We start from the raw sequence: 14,669 nt of genomic DNA, 5'->3' as shown, positions 1-14,669 counted from the left end.
CCTTTGTTTTATGGGCAAACAGATAACTTGCTGTGAATAGGAAGGCCCTTTGAACTTAAGAAATGACTATCCACACAGGGGAAATGAAATGTCATAGGAAATGCAAGTATTTGATTATGAGCGATGGGGACAGAGCGCGGAAGACTCTCCTGTCGTTTTCTACGGGAGGAGACACACAGTGGTTTTCTCTTGCTTCTAAAAGTCGAGAGCCACGGAGATCAACAAGTTAGGCATGTAATTAATGAGCCCGGCTAGTTAGCCGGTGGCCGCAGGTGCTGTTGGTCCACATGAAAAGGATCCGATTCCAGCCACTCTCGACTTTCTGTGCTGAAACGGATGCTTACCGGGTTTGACCATGAAAGAGATTGACAGTGGCGTACAGGGGGGTTGCAATAACAATTACTTTTAACTAACGGTGACAAATCTGCTCCGCCTAACCGAGGCGGCCCCGGACAAATGAAAAAGAGAAAAGGCAAAAAGCCCAGCAGTGAGGCCCAACTTCACCAGAGGACGAAATAAGACAATCAGAACCAAAGTTAGCTTCCCTCCCGGCGAGGGTGCTCACACTAGAAGGCCTGTGGTCCCGTTGGCGAGGAACAAAGATGGGAGGACGGTGGCCCTGCCCTATTATAACCCTGGTCAGGGGACCAGGACAGCACTCAGCCTGCAGGTTTTTGTGTGACGGTGAAAGATATTCTCCACATCGCATAGTAACGAGAGGCACCGGTGAGTCGGGACCCACGCGCAGTGGGGGGCTTCTTCCCAGAGAGGATGAGCCTTCCCCTCGGCTCCAGCTTTGTTCTGAGGCTTGTTAAAAGTCTGACTGCTCCGCTGGGGGAGGCAGAAAAAAATTTAGGGCACAAGGCAGCAACTGTTATCCTAAGTTTTCCAAACTGTTGGAACGGAAGCGTGCTGTGTGCTGTGCCAGGTGGAGAGCAGGCTGCCCCAGGAGCCTGAAGAGTTCCTTAGGCTTTCAGGGACCTCAACTCGGGCCAAACCAGGGCTCACGGCTTCCAATGGTGAAAAGAATTTGAGGACTATCCAGTTCACGGTGTAGAATTGGAGATTTCATTAAAGTTATTTAGATCTGGGCTTAAGCATGAGGAATGAGAGAAAGGTGTTCAGAAGAGAGTGAGACAGACACAGCTAGAGTGGGAGTAGAAGTGTCTTAAAGAAGTGTGCAGAAGGCAGGACGTCCCCGAGTGTGGGTAGGGGTGTCTCATGCAGAAGGCAGGACGTCCCCGAGTGTGGGTAGGGGTGTCTCATGCAGAAGGCAGGACGTCCCCGAGTGTGGGTACGGGTGTCTCATGCAGAAGGCAGGACGTCCCCAAGTGTGGGTATGGGTGCCTCGAGGGAGAATGGGCGGCCAGCTGTCTTAGCCTTTGCCACACACAGCATGCTGGGGCCCTCAAGTTACAACCCCAAAGGCTTCTAAGACCCATCTCTCTCCTTTTACTCATTTTATAATGTGATAAACGATGCACTCTGGGGTAAGGCAGGGTGGAAGCATCGTCTGATATTATGAGAAGGTGAAACTAAGAGGACTCTAGGGTAGCACAAGGGGTCCTTTCTCTGTAAATGGGTTTCTCCTGGGAGGCCCAGAAAACTGCAGGTTTGTCACTGAGAAGGTAGAGAGGCCTTCTGAGATCTTCCGGCTGGAATGGGCAAACTCCCACAAGCTGTCCTCTGACTCACAATCTCTGTCTCTCCACAAATTAAAAAAAAAAAAATCCTCTAGAAAGAACTGTACTGTCTTTTATATCCTTTGAGGTGAGGGTTTGTGGGGATCAGCCATGATAATCTAAGTCTGGCCAGGTCACCCAAAGGAAGTTCTTTACTTCCAACCAGTATCACCTGGGACTCTGGCCATAGATGAATTTAAATAAGAGGCCCAAGACTCAGTAGTTTACTCTGAAGCAATACCTGGTAGCAGGAAACCACCACAAGCTGAGATTACCTGACCCCCACCCAAGAGCAGATCATTCAAAGGAAATGCCTGACATTCCAAACGCTGTAGATAGGGTCACCTGCCAGTGCACCTCACCAGGACACCCCTAGACAAATGTCAGCCAATCAGGGGTCCTGAACCTCAGGGACCCCTCATCCCCTCCTTCACTACTATAAAAACCCAATTCTAATTGAACTTGGGGCTCTCCAGTTATTCCAATATGTTGGACATGTGGAGAGACTAAGTTTGCAAACTTGATTAAAATAAAAGCTCTTTGCTTTCATATACGGGACTCGGTCTCCTTTGTTGACTTTTGTGGGGACCCATGGATTTGGGCATAACAGGTTGTGCTGTGTGTTGAGACCGTAGCAGATATTACTGGAATACAAGGGATCTGGGGTTCTTTCCCGTCTTTTCTAGGGATGTAAAACCCAGTGAGTGCTTTGGAGACACAAATACTTTAACAGACGGTAAAAAAAGAGTCATAGTTTACACTCTCCAGAACACAGGGGCTCATAACTGAAGTCCCCGACCTCTGAGGCTGGAAGGACATTTGAGGTTGTCACTGTGAGCAGCAGCAGCCGTGCACTGCAGATTGGTGGAGCGACAGGCACGGCTGTCCAGGCTTGCAGGAAGGATGTCCTACAGGAACGCCACCACAGGAGCCATCAGCAGAATAGGAGCCAGGGCCCACATCTATGAAAGGTCCTTTACATCCACATGTGCAGTGTGTGCTGTGTGCATGTGTGTATGCATGTGTGCTTGTACGTGCACAAGCGTGAGGGTGCCCAAAGAGGCCAGAAGGCGTCAGATCCCTGGAGCTGGAGTTACAGGCAGTTGTGAGTTAACTAACGTGGGTGCTGGGATCTGAACTGGAGTCTTCTGGAAGAGCCAAAAGCACTCTTAACCACTGAGGCATCCCTCCAGCTCCAGAACATTCCATGTTTGCCACAGATTTTAGTAACTTCTGCCAAGTGCTAGGGTATAAAATCCTCTTCACTAGTACCCTGGTAGGCACCTTGGGACTGGCTTGCAAGCCTTGGTGTGAAATGCAGTTCTCCTGAGGGCATCCTTCCCTCTCCTTGACAGCTACTCCTGCCCTCTGGGTACCAATGAAGGGAATCAGAACCTACTAGCTAACACTCAAGAGCCCTTGTTATTATGGTAAGCCCTCAATTTGGTCTGGAGATTCTGTGAACTTGCCCCGGATAAGCCCTTAGGAATGTTCAGATGCACTCTGCCGCAGAAGTGCTCACCTAGCACGCTTGAGCAACAAACGCAAGCCGCCCTTCGCCCCCGAGAGTCACCGGGTTTCTGCTCATACACTGGCCTGAGGACTGGAGCACTATTTTTAAATGTCTGATTGAAGAATCGAGGAGACACAGCTGTATCCTCAGCACAAGTGTGCCTTGGAACGTTTCTAGAACCTCCAAGCCTCCCCCCTCTTATTATTTTCCTGCTAAAATGCATATTCCGGTCCTTCAGAGCAGTCTCCAAGAGATGGGGTTTCTTTCTGTTCTATTGTGTCCCGGTGAACGCCTTTGCAATTGAATAGGCGGCCTCTGAGGGTGGCAGGCGGGGAGCCAGCAGAAGTGACCCAAAGTGAGGTGTGGGGCTTTGTGACAGCTCCGAGACTAATGAGGCCAAGGTCGGGGGTTCAATCCTGAAAAGGCTGGTACTTCAGTCAATTCCCCTGCCTGAGAACTGCACCCCTAAACTAGTGCGGCGGATTTTCTCAGAATCCACAGATGTGAGGGCTGCAGATGTGGGTGGGAAAAGACCTGTGTGATGCTTCCCAAGACAAGTGTATGAGAGGGAACAGGGACCTGGGCACGAAGGCCTCCCACCAGCCCCAGACCTCAGGCCTGGATGGGCTCCCCCAGGAAAGTGAGGGCAGAATTCAGCCAGGCACAAGCTGGGTGCCCTGTTCCAGGTCTGGTTAGTTCTGGGGACGATCGGGACACACAGGCCAGTTCAAAGAGCTGGCCAGAGCCAGAGGGGGCTGGCTCTACAAAGCAGGGAATGGGCTTTTAAAAACCTAGAGCGGCCTTGTGCAACAGATGAAAGAGAGCCTGGACCAGGGGCTGTGGTCACCTCCATGCAGAATCCACCCTAGGTGCTTGGGGGAGGCAAGAAGAAAGTCGGTCCAAAAGGGTGATTATTTTTCCTTTTAATAGTAACAGGAAGAAAGAGATGATTAGCCCCAGCACAAAGGAGAGAGTCTAAAACGCTGAAACACAGTAGACACTTTCTTGGGCATTTGCCCCCTACTTTGAGCCCTAAAACAGAGTTAGTTCTCACCAATCCTGAGTTTTCTGAAGGCCAGATTTAAGCTGCAGCCCTGAGCCTGGGTCTTTACAGTGGAACTGCAGACTTTTTTAAAAGCTCATTCTAAAAGAATGTTCGACAGGAAGTGGGAACCTACTTCTCCTACAAATGCCACCCAGAAACTTCACGGCTTTAAAGTCCCACAAGAAATCCCATCTCCAAGCCTCACCCATGCAACCTGGACAGAGAGGGGTTCTGGAAATCAACCAAAAGGGAAGCAGGTTATTCACAAATCCTGCCAGACTGCATGGGTGCGAAGGCAGAGACAGAAGTGACCCATGTGACTTCCCGTATAGCATCGCATGCAGTAATGCCCACACGGAGGCGTGTATGTGGCTCTTGGTCAGAATTGAAGCATCCTCATCGGCGTGAGACACAGAGGGAAGACGGCCGAGCCAACTGATGTTAATGCAGTTTCAGAACTGCATTAAGTATGGTGGCTCAGGCCTGCAATTCCAGCTGCTCAGGAGGCAGGACTGAGAGTCTGAGGGCTACCTAGATTACAGAGTGAGTTCAGAGCCAGCCTGGGCAACCTAGGAAAAATGTTTTTGTAAAAAAATTAGGGCTGCACATCAGAACACCAGCCTTTGACACAGCAGAGGCAGGCAGATCTTTGCGAGTTCCAGGACAGCAAGGCTACATAGAGAGGCCTGTCTCAGACGAAGGAAAACACAGGAAGTTAGGAAAAGGACTGGGGACACAGCTCAGTGGTCTGCTTACCTGGCACCTGGGGGAGACACCTGTGAAATACAGTAGACACTTTCTTGGGCATTTGCCCCTATTTTGAGTTCTAGGTGGTTACCTAGCAAGGGAAGAGTGAAGGAGAACAGGAAGATTCAGCTGATTCAGAGCTGATGTGAGCACACGCATGTGCGTGTGTGTACACACGCACACAGAATCACACACACACACACACACAAACCCACTATCTAAAGAAGGATAAGGCTTTGACTCTAACAGCAATTTCTGGAAGAATCATGACAGAAGGAGGAAATGGGAGTCCTGATGGCCTTATTAGGTGGAAGATTCTGTTTTCTCTCATTCCTCTTAAACATTTGCTTAATCTCATGCTACAAGAATAAGGTGTCTGAGCACTCTGGAGTTGTAAGCTACTTTCTGAAGGAGCCCTGCCTATGTGGGTGTAGTGTTGACAATACTGGGTTTGGAGGAAACAGGGAAAACTCGCCCAAGAGACAGGTTGGTTTTAGTCTTGGAACAGTGACTGGAGTCCGCACCACATCCCAGGGTCTAACCTTGCAAAGTGCGTCCCTTACATTATCGTATAATGTAATGCATGGCAGTTAACTTATACACAAGTCAAGGGACTCGGTCACTCTCACCTCCCACTAGCTCAGCAGGACGGGTATTTAAAGGCTAAGTTTACAGGCAGAGGAACCCAGTGGCTCAGAGGATGAGCACCCCCTGCCCACAGACAGCAGCCAGGGAAGAGAGGCAGCCAGAATCCAAACCCATTCTCTCTAGAGCCAAGTCCCTGCTTGGCTGGCTCTAAAAAGAAGGGCAGTGGTGAGCGAGAACTCCTCACCTGATATACAAATGGACAACTCCTGACCCCACCCCGTGCTGGGGCTCCGCACACACATCCCACCCCTGAGCAGCGTCCCCAGGGGGCTGAATTCTCAGTCTTCTCCCCGCTAGCCTTGAGCTTGCTTGTAACTGACATCCTTCTGCCTTGGCCTCCCAAGCAGCTGGGACCCCAGGCCCGGGTCACACCACCCGAGTGTCACTTTTAGAGGACACGTTTGCCAGCGTGTCTTCCTCTGACTACTTATTCAATAAACATGGACTTCACAGACGAGGCCAAATCCACATTAGTGCATATGCACAATTTCCTATCTAGAAACTGCGATGACTTTAGACCGTCTAAAGTCGCACTTTCTCGTGTTCTCAGAGAACGGTTTGAGTAGCTGGCGTCAGAACAGCATGGAGCACCATACCATCCTCCAGTGCCGCAGTTCGAGGCAGGATCCAGTTCAGGGAACTTTAAGAAACAGCACCAGGATTTCACAGTCCGTAATGGAATTAAGTCTACTAAAGCCTGTTATTCCAGGTTAGGCAACAGCAGAAGCCAAATGGACACTGCCAGGAAATAGACAGGGGACAGGAGGGCAAAAGTCTAACTACTCAGGACAGGACACTTTCATCACCTCAGTGCTTGAAGCAGGCCGTCTGTGTGAGCCAGATGAAGTATGTACAACTCTACAGCTAGGGTCAAGAGGGCCTTCGGGCTCTCCCACACGCTCAGAACAGACACCGTCCTCGTCATGTGGTGTCCCAGGAGCAAGAGAACAAAGATCAAGGGGGGGGGGGGGGGAGGGAGAGAGAGAGAGAGACCTCTGTCCCCAGAGGCTGAATAAATATTCTAGTATATCCTAGTATATATAGGTAGTCAATACCTGGCTGCAGCTGTGCCTTTCCTTCTGAAGCCAATTAAACCAAGAGTCAGAAGAAGGTACATACACGTGTGTGTATGTGTGTCTCCTTTAAGAGCCTGGCAGAAAGTTAACTAGTGACCAAAGCATGTACACAAACATAAAGGTGTGTGCATGCATGCTTGCGTGTGTGTGTGTGCATACGCATGTGCATGCGTGTGTGCATGCGTGCATATGTGTGTCTGTGTGTGTGTGTGTGTGTGTATGTATGTGTGTCAAGTGGAATGGCTTTTGCCTGGAAGCTTTTATGTTTTTAGGAGTTGCCTCCCAGCAGCTGAGGCAAGATCTGCTTCTTCCTGATGTCACCTACCAAGCTGAGAAAACCATGATACTAATTTAAAACTCTCAGGGGGGAAAAACATCCCCGCCCCGCACTAAGAATCCAATTTTGTAGAGCGCAAAAAGAAAAACAAATATGACTATTTCTTGGTCACACTCTGAAGAAATTATGTTTTTCCTGCAAGTGAGCTCAATTCCGCAGTGGAGGTGGCTCACTGAACTGCAGTAATATTCCCACTACTCTTCAGCACAGGGGCGGGGATGGGGTGGGGATGGGGTAGGGGGTGTAGCTCTCCTCTGAGTGTGGCACATGGACCTCCATGCTCCCCCATTTGGGGACTGCTCCTACTCCTAGGACTCCACAGAGGCATGTATGGGTTTAATAATATAAACAAGTTAGGCCTCAGTCATACACCAACAGGAGATCAAATTATGTACTCTAGAAGAACGATCGGGCAAATCTAATCCAATTTAATAGCAATCATCGGATGAACTACAGAGATTTCTCTAGATGCAAGGGTCTCCTGAGTTTTATCTCTTGCATAAAATTGTAGTTGATTTCCAAGGACTCTGGCTGCTGACTGAAATTTACATAAGCCAAACATTGTGGAAGAGTGTGTCTGCATGGGGGCACCCAGGGGAGGGAACTAGGGCAGCAACTAGTGACATTAACAATTGTCAATCAGAAAAATAAAGCAGAGAGAGCACAAACTTTTCCACAAGCGGCAGGACTCGGGAGGTACTCTCGGAGGCGGGTGTGCCTGTGTGCACAATCAGGACACTCCCAGCAGAGGAGAAGCAGTCCCAGCTGTCAGAGCAGGTATTTCATTTCAGGAGAGAACTGGCAGGCACCATGAGTCCCTACTATGCAGTCGGCAAGGCCCACACCATCTCACTGCGCACTGTGGCTTCCAGCGAGCACCAGGACCCCTGAAGGAGGCCCCTTCTGCGCAGGGTGACCCGCTTTGCTCCCGTACTGCAGACACCCACACTGCAGCAGACTCCCAGCCACAGCGAGGCTCAGAAGATCAAGGGACCAGTCGCAGCAGCCGTTTTAACTTTGGGAAAACCCAATGCTCACTTCACTCAAACGTCGCAAAGTGGTGCCATGACCCTTTAGCTCTTGGCTCACCAATTCAAAGAGGCACATCACATACAGCCCTTCCGCTGCCCACGGCACGGTTCTGCGTCTAGTTCCTTTCCAGGTCCCCCCAAGCGGAAGACAGTTCTGGCAGGGAGTCCGGGCCGATATTACTCTAATATTCTGCCTCTGCCCATTCTTTTGTTGTCTTACTGTAGAATGAGGCACACGGGTCTGGTAGGCTGAGGGCTGCGTTGAGGGCTGGACTCAGACCAGCCCTCAAGTGGTCCCAGCAGAACCTCAGGTTAGCTTAATCTAACCCAGCATCTCCATTCCAAAGATGAAGAAAGGCATTGACCTTCAAAGCAAGTAAGGCAGGGTCCCTTCCTCAGGCTTCCCTGGAGGGTCCGGGACAGGCTGAACTCCAAAGCCAGACCTCCTACCTCAGCAAACTCGGGGAGCACGGGAAGTGGATGGAAGTGGTAGCCCTGTACCAGGCCAGGTTTCAGCCCCTAATTAGTGCCTGGTGTATACACAGCCACCCTTCTTCTCCCGGTTTTAGTTTCCCAACTGTAAAATAATCTCTTCCCTTTAAGATAAAGTGTGTTTTGTAAAATGAAGGGACAGAGCGGGATGGGGGATCCCCACGCACCTTTCTGCATCAAAGCCACCTCAAGGGATAGCATACGGATATGGCTACAGCTTCTACACACACAGGTCATATATGATGAACTACAATCAAATATCCTCCCAGTAACCGTGTCCCCCCCCCCCCTCACTCCTACCCAAGGAGTGCAGTCTCATGAGCGAGTCCCACACCTTCCCTCCTAAAGAGTGACAGACCGGACCGGAAGGGTCCCTGGCTGATTGAGTCATCACTCCTCGTGGGTGGGGGAACCGCCCATCTCGGAACCGCCTGGCCCAGACAGGAAGCCTGAGTCAAAGCAGACACGCGTGGGGCGGGGGGCAGGCCGTGGCTGTGCGGAGTGCGGCGCACGTGGCCCCGCGTGGCCCCTCCCTCCCGCACGGTCCCCGCAGCGTACCTGGCGAAGCAGCACTCGCAGTGGTGGCCCCGCTCGCCCACGGTGAGCACGCAGGCGTAGGCCGGGCAGGAGAAGAGGAGGTCGCCCACGTGGAAGGGTCGCAGCGCGCGGAGCCCCCGACCCTTGCCCGCGCTGCAGAAGCGCTCCAGGCCGCCGCGGGCCTCGGCGCGCATGCTGGCGGCGCTGCGGCTGCGCGCTGCGGGGCACGCGCGTCACCGAGGGAGGGAGGGAGTGAGGGCGGCTCTGCGGCCACCGCCGGCCTTCAAGGAACTTGGGCGCTCGGCTCGCACGGGGCGGGTGCTGAGCCCTGGCCGCGCCCCGGAGCCGCAGGCGGGAGGGAGGGCTGGGCGTGGGTGCGCAGGGCGCGCGCCGGCGGGAATCCGCGTGCACCCACCAGGCTGAACCCAGGCGACTGCTCGGTGGGGACACGAGTCCGACGCCGTCCAGGTCGCCACCCGCTGTGCCAGCTGACTGTGCTCGCCGCTTTAAGATCCAGGCTGCTTCAGCGGGAGGTGAATGAATGTGGTTTGCGTTGAGCTGTACGTGCAAAAAGCACTGTTCTCACTTCCCAGGGGACTAGAGCAAGTTCATTCTGGAGCCAGTATGAGAGACTGTGGCCAGGTTTGGGTTACCCCAAATTCTGGCTTCCAAGGTTGTAACAGTTTGTTAAACTCCGTAATAACACAACAAGGAAAGTCATAAATCAAGACCAAAAATACATCCGTGGAACCATCGGGTAAGCTGGCTATAGATTAGAGGCAACCTCACTCACTGTAGGCCTTGGAAGCAGCCTGATTGTATTCTTAGCGTTAGGGTTGGTGTGACCTAGTGAGCTGATAACTGTTATAAAGGTTTTACCTGTTACTCACAAAGATGTTAGGTTAGACACGGGGTAGACACGGGGTAGGCAAGGGGTGGCTTTCAAAGGAACTGAAGAGAGCCCAGGTAAAACTGTCATTAAGCTCCAGCCCTGCAACTTTCCTGCCTCCCCACAACAGGTTAATCAACTTTGCAGAGATACAGTGCGAGCTCACAGGGTAAATCATAAAATCGGGAATGTGTGGCGCATGAATAAAATTTCTTTAATGATAAAATGAATAAGCCTTCCTCCAAGAGCAGGACATTTTATTTTTTCACTATTATGTTATAATTTGTTTCTTATGTGTGTGAGCATGCACCTATGTCATATATGCTGTGTGTGTGTGTGTGTGTGTGTGTGTGTGTGTGTGTGTGTGTAGGTCAGAGGGCTATTTGCAGGAGTAGGTTCTGGCCTTCCACCTCATGGGGCCTGGGATTCAAACTCATGTTGTCTGTCAGGCTTGGTGGCCTTCATACTCTGAAGCATCTTGCTGGCCCCCTTCATCCAGATTCGTAAGCATGGACTGACTGTGGGTGTCACTGGCCAAGCGTAGCCCTGGGTCATTGCATCCCACCTATTTGAGCTCAGTAATAATTACTCTTAGTTACTGGATATAATGGTCCAACCATAGTACCAATGTAACCTTACCATCTTCCCTTAAGACAGGTATAAGAGCCGAGAAACTTTTTACATGTACTACTCACATGTAATGAACGGCACTTTCAGAGTGGCGGGTGTGTGACTACAGCAACATTCCTTTGACACAGCCCGCCACCTGCTCGGAAAGAATGCTTGCCCCCACGTCTTTGCCTGTTCTGTGTTACTGTCACAAAGTACCAGAGGCTGAAAGGTTGATGAAGAGAGGTTCCCTTAGCTCCCAGCTCACCTTGGAACTCACTGAACATACCTACCTATGCAGATCTCCGATGTGTGTTTGGGTTCTCATTTCGTTTTGCTTTTGACCCTGTGGTTTTTGCTGGGGGAGGTGGAGGTCTTGCCAGTAATGAAAATATGTTTATTTCACACAGAAATAAGCAACATGTTAATAAAACCGTACACAATTGACTGTCTCCAGAGCTCACTGTGCAGAGAGATTGAGTAATGCACCCCCCCTCCCCAACACACACACATCCTTTCTCCCTCTCTGTGTTTTGAGTCAGGCTGGCCTCATGACCTTGAACTTTGGATCCTCCTGCTTCTGTCTCCCTGGTGCCAACACTACAGGTGCGTACCACCACACCCAGTATTTTGGGCCGCTGGAGACTAATCTAGGTCATCTCGGGGCAGAGGGGACCGTCACAGTCACAGGAGACACGGGAAAACAAGTGGCTTCATTTCAGAAAAATCCGTATGAACTTGAGTGACTCTGGATGGGGAAATGGGCAGTGAAGCAATAGCCAGAAGGTTAGGAGCCTCCATTACGATAAAACCCGTGCTTAAAATAAATGGCCAAGGCTTGGCTCCCAGCCTGCCGGGACAGACCGATGACAGCACCCTCCACGCAGCTCATGCTTGTCACTCTGCCACTCAGCGGTCTCACATTCCGTGAAGGAAGCTGCACAGCTGCCAAGGCCCGTCTACCGGCTCCTCTCCTGTTGGCCCCACGGTTTGGGAAAAGCAGTGTTGGAAATGAGGTTTTGAAGCCGCTCTGCCTCATGCTGAAATGCAGACATAGCACAGGATGAAGGCCCCCTTTGCTTAACTGCCCAAGTCTAGAAGATCATTTAATCCATTTGTAAAGCATCCTTCCAGCTGCAGATTAACACGTGGAAGAAACAGCTCTGGGCTAGGAAGGAAATCCCTAGCAGAGAAGCCCAGAAGGGAACCGGACCAGGACCATGGCCCACCGTGTTCCTCTAGGTGGACTTTGTCTGTTGTACATGTGCGGAGGAGATCCAGCATGTTGGGGCTGCTACAGCCACAGGCAGGTGCGATCTAATCAGGTGTTCACACTGTTGTACGAAGGTACAAGACATTTTTGACGGACCGGGTAACGACATACTGATACCTAGAGCATGTAAACATTATCTTGTATGGTTAAGAGGGAGACTTACAAATGTGTTGAAAACCAGAGCTAGTGAGAGCCTTCCCAATTCCATCCCAAGGCCCCTTTAGAGCCGGCAGAAGTTGAGTTGACATGGCCCAAAGAGGACATGGAGTGAGTTGACATGGCCCTACAGTGGTGTCTGGCAGCCAAGAAGTCTGCCTTCTGAGCCCCTGCCACAGGAGCATGGCCTGTGACATCCTGGGTTCAGCTCACGCATGCCATGTCCAGATGTCTGGACCGCAGAGCCATGAGAGGTACAGTGTTGCTTTTGCTTTTTATTTATTTAACTGTCACATCTGTGGTCACTTGTCACGGCAAAAGCAGGAAAGCAGTAAATACAAAGTTCCATTGAAATCTCCCAGCAAGAAACGGAAGACTGATGGAGTGAGGAGGGTCTAAGAAGACACTGCCTGCAAATTCTGTAGGTAGGAGAGCGCTGGACATGCAGGGATAATTTTATTTAACAAACGTTTCCAGAGCTCTGACTGTGTGCTAGGTACCTGTGTAAAGCAGTCTCATTTAGAGGACCGGAGAGAGGACTCAGTGGCCAAGAACAGTAGCTGCTCTTGCAGAGGACTAGGTCTGGATCCCGAGCACCCACATGGGGCTCACAGCCATCTCCAATGTCACTCTCAAGGGATACAATGTCCTCTTCTGGCCACCTAGGGCTCTGCAGGCTTGTGGTCCACAAACACATAGGCAAACCCCCACCCCCCAACACACACATAAAATTCTTAAACTCCTTTAATCTGTCTACTGATTGGTATGTTGTAGGTGAAGGCCTGAACTTACAGTTATTTGTGCAAGGCTGGGGATGTAACCCAGAGGTACCGTGTCTACTTGACATTGTACAAAGCTCTGAGTTTGGCTCGATCACTGCAAAATTTACAAATGACTTGTCTAATCAAAGCCAGTGTACTTAGCAATGAGTCCATGCCCTGGACCACTTCACTGTGATATTTCCCAATGAACCAGAGCCCCAGCCCTAGGCCAGAGACGTCCCCATAAAGGTGGCAGGGTAGAACATGACATGCGTGTGCACAGGAACCAGACTGCACTGTGCCATGTGGGCCCTGTGATGTCAGGAAGAATGTGGACTGGAGGATCAGATGCTTGGTTCAGAACGGCTGTTTTCATGACTTAGTAGACAATGACTTAGGTGGGGTGAGGGAGGAGAAAAAGTACCATGCAGTAAGTGATCCAGAGGAGAGAATGCTGTGTTCACAAAGAGAGGAAGTGATGTGGGACAACTGTCTATATTCTGTCAATTATATTTTAAATAAACACTGATTGGCCAGTAGTCAGGCAGGAAGTATAGGCGGGATAACCAGACAGGAAGTAGAGGCAGTTCAATGAGAACAGGAGAATTCTGGGAAGAAGGAAGCTCCTTCTGCAGTCCTGCCCAGACACAGAAGAAGCAAGATGAGACCACACTGCTGAAAAAGGTACTGAACCATGTGGTTAACATAGATAAGAACAATGGGCTACTATAAGTTATAAAAGTTAATAAGAAGCCTGAGCTAATAGACCAATCAATTTATGATTAATGTAGACCTCTGTGTGATTTCTTTGGGACTTAATGACTGCAGGAACCGGGCAGGACAGAAACCCCGTCAACAAGGAAGTATAGGATTGAAGACCTTTCCCTTGGCAGGAACTAGTGAGTTAGGACAGGTGATGGGAAGGAACAGGGGAGGCAGAAGCCATAGAAACTACCTTAAAGGAGAACGAACATTTACTCCACCAAAGCACTCAGCTCTGCTTCTCACAGTCAGCCCTGTATTGATTGCAGAGGGGAGAGCTTAGTTCTTGAAGCTTTGTGTCTAGATTAGTGCAACAGCCTCCTCAATAGTATGGTGGGCTATTGACAGAGATGCTAGCCAGAGACCATACAATTCTGTGCCTCCCTCATCTCTTATCTCCCGTTCAGCAGCCTTGACTTGCAGAGGTAGTAAGATTGCAGAGTAAGCATGCAGGGATGCTTGGGCTTCAGTAGCCTACAGTGTGGGATTGCAGAAACATCGAGGTCCCAGATCTCCATCATTCAAAAGTCGTGTTGAGGTAGGAACAAGGGAAAAAAACGCCCAGAAAAGATTCCTCAAGCTTTGGTCAGGCAGGATTGGAAGGAAAACCACGGGCCATGATTGCCTCCTTCCAGGGCGATCTGGAGGAGAGGAGGACACAGCCACAGCTCTGTCGGCTTGAGGTGTCTTAAGGCAGTAATCTGCCACACTTTAGTCTCATGCAGACTCCAGAATTCCCTAAGTAACAGAAATGGCACCAATCCTCAAGTGATTCCACAGGAATCAGAAAAGTGACTTCCTAGACATCCAATGGGGCCACACAATGATCTGAAAAGGTTTCCTCTGTTCCCAGTTTGCACAGCTGACGTTCTGGTGAGAAGTGCAGTCTTTGAGAGAAATCCTGGGGATGGATTAGTGCCCATATTAGGGAAGCACAGAGAAGTTATCTGCCCCTTGTACCACGTTCTGTCTCAGGAAGGAAGCACTGTGTTTGAGGAAGGGGACCTACCTGAACTTGGATGTCTTGGCCTCCAGAACTATCACCGTGGTATTTTGTTAGAGCCTCTAGAACACACTGAGACTCCCCAGAGCATGGCTGGGGAGTGAGAAC

The 14,669-nt window shown here is 50.6% G+C and overlaps 1 protein-coding gene across 1 annotated transcript in view; it reads right to left on the bottom strand.

The window, feature by feature from the left end:
* The window catches only part of Smyd2 (SET and MYND domain containing 2), a 42,307-nt gene extending 32,983 nt beyond the window's left edge, over nucleotides 1-9,324 (bottom strand). Inside the window, exon 1 of the mRNA XM_048439469.3 lies at nucleotides 9,130-9,324. Within this exon, the coding sequence (XP_048295426.2) occupies nucleotides 9,130-9,302 (173 nt within the window). The 5' untranslated portion in view covers nucleotides 9,303-9,324. The remainder of the gene's footprint in view (nucleotides 1-9,129) is intronic.
* Nucleotides 9,325-14,669: the final 5,345 nt, after the last annotated feature.

The sequence above is a fragment of the Myodes glareolus genome, chromosome 5 (assembly GCF_982192425.1).
Source record: "Myodes glareolus chromosome 5, mMyoGla1.1, whole genome shotgun sequence".
In the NCBI taxonomy this organism is placed as follows: Eukaryota; Metazoa; Chordata; class Mammalia; order Rodentia; family Cricetidae; genus Myodes; species Myodes glareolus.
The sequence above is the reverse complement of the archived record's forward strand: the minus strand, read 5'-3'. Positions and strand labels throughout refer to the sequence as shown.